At 40.6% G+C, this 4,965-nt stretch overlaps 1 protein-coding gene across 1 annotated transcript; it reads right to left on the bottom strand.

Moving 5' to 3' along the window:
* Positions 1-1,532: 1,532 nt before the first annotated feature.
* GTF2H5 (general transcription factor IIH subunit 5) lies at positions 1,533-4,890 on the bottom strand. The gene is made up of 3 exons (XM_081854406.1): positions 4,752-4,890; positions 3,462-3,519; positions 1,533-2,170 (listed from the first exon to the last, which is right to left on the bottom strand). Exons 2-3 carry the CDS (start codon positions 3,494-3,496, stop codon positions 1,990-1,992), a joined length of 216 nt encoding a protein of 71 aa, XP_081710532.1. The 5' UTR covers positions 3,497-3,519; positions 4,752-4,890; the 3' UTR covers positions 1,533-1,989.
* Between the last annotated feature and the right edge of the window lie 75 nt (positions 4,891-4,965).

Genomic DNA, 4,965 nt, shown 5'->3' with positions numbered 1-4,965 from the left:
CTAATTTGTGGGATGCTTTTTTGACCAAGGGGCTCAGAATATGAGTATCACATATGCACTTTATAAACCGAACGTATATAAAGCAGGGAAGTGAGAGAGAGAGCACAAAAGGAAACTAACAGGGGAGGGGAGAAGGAAAACAGCATGAAAGCAGAGCCAAGTAGTGGGATCATGGATGCTGCTTCCTTGCATGTAGTCCTGAAAGCTGGACAAATAATCTCATAGGCCAGCTGCTGCCTTCAAGCTGCTTGTGGGTCATTCTTGCCCTAGACAATTCCCTTGCACTGTCAGGATTCTTTCAATGCGTATGAGAAGCCAAAATTATTAAACTGGGAAAACAAGATTAATAAAACCCCATTTTAATTGCTTAAGCATGTTACCAGTGCTTGAAAAAGTGACAACTCCTTCCTTTTTCCTGCATAAGTAATGAACTAGCTGAAAGAAACCATGCATCTGTTTAAAATAAAATACATCTCTGATTTCTCACTCTCCTTTTATAAGGAAAGCAACAGACTGGAGGGCAAGGGAAGCAGCTATGCCATTCTTTCAATTTGTTTTGGATTAAAAAAAAACACAAATTGTTGTAAAACCTGGTAAGCTCCCCTTACTGGTATATTTTCTCATTGATAAGGCTTTTAGACCAGCAGGTGTGTTTGATTTAAATCAGAATCTTAATAGATTATTGGTGCTATATCAAGCATCTGAGAAGAAATGGCTTGCTCTTTCCCCTAAAATTCACATTCTGATTTCTCCCATCCATGCACAGCAACAAGCTGAAGCTTAGAAATACAAAAAAAAATTGTGAAAGGAAGAGAGGAAAGCCTCTTGACACAATAAGGGATTGATATGGCCCACTAGGTAGGGCATTGACCTTGGACCCACATACAAAGGTCATGCTACCCAGAGAATGACTGCATAGCCTTAAGCATCTTCATCTTCCATCTGTACAATAGGAACAAGCCAGGGCTTTTTACCCTTAAATATTACGAGTCCAAAGGCATTAAACATGATTTGTGTGTTAGAATTGGTAACTGTGTTGCATCACCATAATAGCCACTTAGCAAGTGACATGATTTTAAATTAATGGGAAAACATCTGCATCGGTAGAAGCAGGTGCAAGTAATGCATACTAACCTTCTCAGTGCCCAAAAGTTTAATTCCTTCCTGTTTTTTAGATTTCATAATTAGCTATAAAATCTTTATTGCACTCTATTTTTATACAATATTGTAAAAGCTTGAATAAAAGTTTCAAACTTCATTTCAGTAGGGTTCATAATGAACCCTATAAATCAAAAGAAGAAAATTCCTGGAAATGCTAAAAAATAAAAGCCTGACCAAACCAAGCACAAGAACACTTTCCAACAGTGCAATCTCTACTCAGAAGTAAATCCTACTGAATTCAACTGGGCTTACTCCCAGGTAAGTGTGCCTAAGACTGCAATCCTATACACAAACCTGATGAAACTTAGTGAAATGTAGTTCTCTAAAAATGTATAAGACAGAGCTATAAACCTGTTGAAAATTATTCAATGTTATGCAGGATTCATATTATTGTTTATTTTTCAAGGTCCATCACATGAAATTTGGTAGTCTCCTTTGGTCCTGTAAAAAAAGTTGCACAATCCATTAAAAACAGAAAGCATATGTGCTTTAAGGTTATCTTCCCTCTAAAAGGAAAGTTACAAAGAATAAACAATATGAACATTGATTTCCCTCACCCTCAATAAAGCATAGCCTAAAGTTCAAACAAGTAAACTCTAAAATCACTTGCAGTGGCTATCAGAAAACTATACTTCATAGTCTGTAACTACCACAGCAAGAAAATCAAAGAGAATTTTTGAACATACAATCTAATTAAATAGTTTATTTGCTATAGTGACTTTTGCTTTTGAATCCCCACCAAATCTATTACCAGGAATATCTACACATTAAGTTTCAGTTCCACATTTATTGATTGTAGTTAGACACAGACAATTCCAGTCCCATTTTCTATTTTTGTGTAATGGGAAAAGAGTTCTGGTCCATTAACTCTCCCACTTTCTCCTGCAGGAAGTAAACCATCTCAGCTAACACAAAGACATGTGTTTCATCCAAGTCTTGTATGATGAACTTCTTCCCCAGGGCATTTGATTCATCCAAGTACAGCAGAAACTGCTTCATGGCTGGGTCACTGTGGAGGCACAAATAAAATGGTCACATCACATGATATTTTAACTGAATTAAATTTACACTCTTTTGGAATAACTGAACTATAAGGCAGCTCATGAGTACGTTTTCAGGACTGGTTTGTTACTTACCTCTGTAGTCATGGAAACTGGATGGTCTTCAGAAGCATTACTGAAATCCCCAGAGTGCTCTAAAGTTATTACATAGCTGGTGAGCTTCAGAAAAAGAAATTGGGAGTACTGCAGTTAAGACCCCTTTTGAAAGCCAGGAGTCTGAGCAGCTCTTTGAGCTTAACCTATCAAAATACAACTAAAATTCAGTCAAGCTGTTTATAATGTAAAAATCTGGCCTTCAAATAGGCTGAGCTGGACAGGGAACACAATCATAGAGCTATGGTAGTTGCATTATCATATGGCTATGGTAGTAGGCATGATAGCTGTATTACAAGCAACAATACTTTTCAACTAGAGGGGAAAGGAAATGTGGTATAGCACACAAAAATTAAAGCATAACATATTGCAGGGTGGTTCAACAATTTGACTGAAGATATTTATCCTGTATCTCAAGAGTCTTGGATTTAGGAAAGGCCATTTTTTCTAGTCTCCTACTTTTATTCATATTCCATGCCAATGATTTCATTCAGGAATTATAATAACCAGTTTCCAGTTTCACTTATGTCATTTCATTTATTATTGTTTATAAAATTTGTCCATTGCTTTAGCTTAGCCGGGGCAACCCAAAGCAACTTTCAACCAGACAGACAAACCCTCCTGCAAATAAATACATTAAAACCAAAAGGAAAATGAAATACACTTAAAACATCCTGCTCACTTAAAAAGGCAAGATAAAGAACACAGGCCAGGTTATAAAGGAAAGTTTTTGCCTGGCACATAAAGATATATAATGAAGGTGCTTGGTGAACCTCCCTGATGAGAGCATTCCACAAACAAGGAGCCACCACAGAAAAGGCCTGTTCTCATGTTGCCACACTTTGGACCTCTCACAGAAGAGGCACCCAAAGAAGGGCCTAAGATCACATGGTCCAGGCTGATTCATAGGGGGAGAGGTGGTCCCTGAAGTATTGTTGTCCCAAGCCATTTAAGACTTTATAGGTCAAAACCAGCACTTTGAATTGGGCCCAGAAACTGATTGGCAGTTAGTGCAGTTGGGCCAGGATTGGTATTATATGCTCAAATGGTCTTGGCCCCAGTGAACAACCTGGCTGCTGGATTCTGCACCAGCTGAAGTTTCTGAACCATCTTCAGCGGCAGCCACACATAAAATGTACTACTTACCATTCTATAAGTATTCCTTTCAAAACATTCACCATCTTCACAAAAGATTTTCAGACTCCTAAAGAAACCAATAAATAAAAAAAGGAGTCAAAATATGTGTGTGACACAGTTTATAGAATTTTTTTTTACTGAAGTTTTAAGGCTTCAGTCCTATGGAGGAATTCAGGAAAAGAAGCCTCATTGAAACCAGTTAGGTATTTTGCATGCACAGAATTGCACTCTCAATCACCCTACAACTAGTAAATCAAGTTGCTAACATTATGCATTACTGGCTGTTACGAGAAGTTGCTGAATTACAACTTATTACTAAACTGAAAACTAGGGAGAGACCTGGTCTGAATAGCGATATTAGATTCTTGTCTCATTGCATATGCTAAAGCTATTTTTGGTCACCTGCATACTATCCCTTGCTTCAACAGCATTACCATACCCACTGAGTCAATCACCCATCTCCTACTACCCTTCTGAGAAAAACCCCACCCCACCCTCCCACTATATACTGTTATGTAAACTTCGGGATGCACACATGGTAAACCTGGAAGTATTTTACTAGGTTCTGCCGCACACACATGCGGAAACCTCGGGATCTGACTGGACCTCCGGAACTGATCCCATCCACAACCAAAAGTACCACTGTATAAGGGTCTGGTGACTCCTGTTTCAGTGTACAGTATCTGAAGAAGTGTGCATGCACACGAAAGCTTATACCCAGAACAAACTTAGTTGGTCTCTAAGGTGCTACTGGACAATTTTAAAATTTATTTATTTATTTCATTACGCGTTAACAAAATTCTGAATGCATACCAGTATTTAAACACATACTAGCACTCAACATAGAATCACAGAATTGTAGAGTTCGGAAGATCCATCAGGGTCATCTAGTCCAACCACATGCAATGCTGGAATCTTTTGCCCAACGTGACCCAACGTGGGGCTCCAACCCACAACCCTGAGATTTAGAGTCTCATACTCTACGTAAGTAAAAAGTAATATTTTCAAGAAAGAAAGGTGTCGGGGGGGGGAGCTATCATTCATGAGCTAGAGGCTCTCAGGTTTAGAATCAGGTGGCGGGGGCAAAGCTGCCTTAACCCATTCGCACATTTCAGCGTTGGCCACCAGGCATCACATCAGCCTTTCTCTACACACAACACTACAAGAGGCTACGCGAGGCAGGAGGAGGAAAATTGAGGGGCGCGAGGAAGAAGCCGCACAGCTACTCTGGCAGAGGGAAAGCGCTGGCAGCGAACACGACAAACAAGGGGAAGGGGGGGGAGAGAAACACCCTCTTACGTTTCACACAACCGGCAGCATCACCTCGGAGGCGGAAAAATAAACCAAGGTCTCCCCTCTCCAGTAAACCGGAAGAGGCGGGCGCAGTTTAAGCCGCCGAGCTCCCGCCCACCACCCCACCCCCGCGCGCGCGCGTCTCGGCTCGGCGTGGGATTGGCTGGAACCTGCCGGCGGCGGCTGCTGCGCGCGTGCGTAGGGGGGGCTGTGGGCGGAC

The sequence above is a fragment of the Podarcis erhardii genome, assembly GCF_964252035.2.
Source record: "Podarcis erhardii genome assembly, chromosome: 3".
NCBI lineage: Eukaryota > Metazoa > Chordata > Lepidosauria > Squamata > Lacertidae > Podarcis > Podarcis erhardii.
Note: the sequence above shows the minus strand (reverse complement) of the source record. Positions and strands in the feature narration are given on the sequence as shown.

Excerpts from the sequence above, each read along its gene's own strand:
- GTF2H5 (XM_081854406.1), bottom strand. The coding sequence starts at position 3,496 with ATGGTGAATGTTTTGAAAGGAATACTTATAGAATG. Across the intron at positions 2,171-3,461 it reads AAAGGAATACTTATAGAATG|TGACCCAGCCATGAAGCAGT; the intron begins GTAAGTAGTACA and ends GTGCCTCCACAG.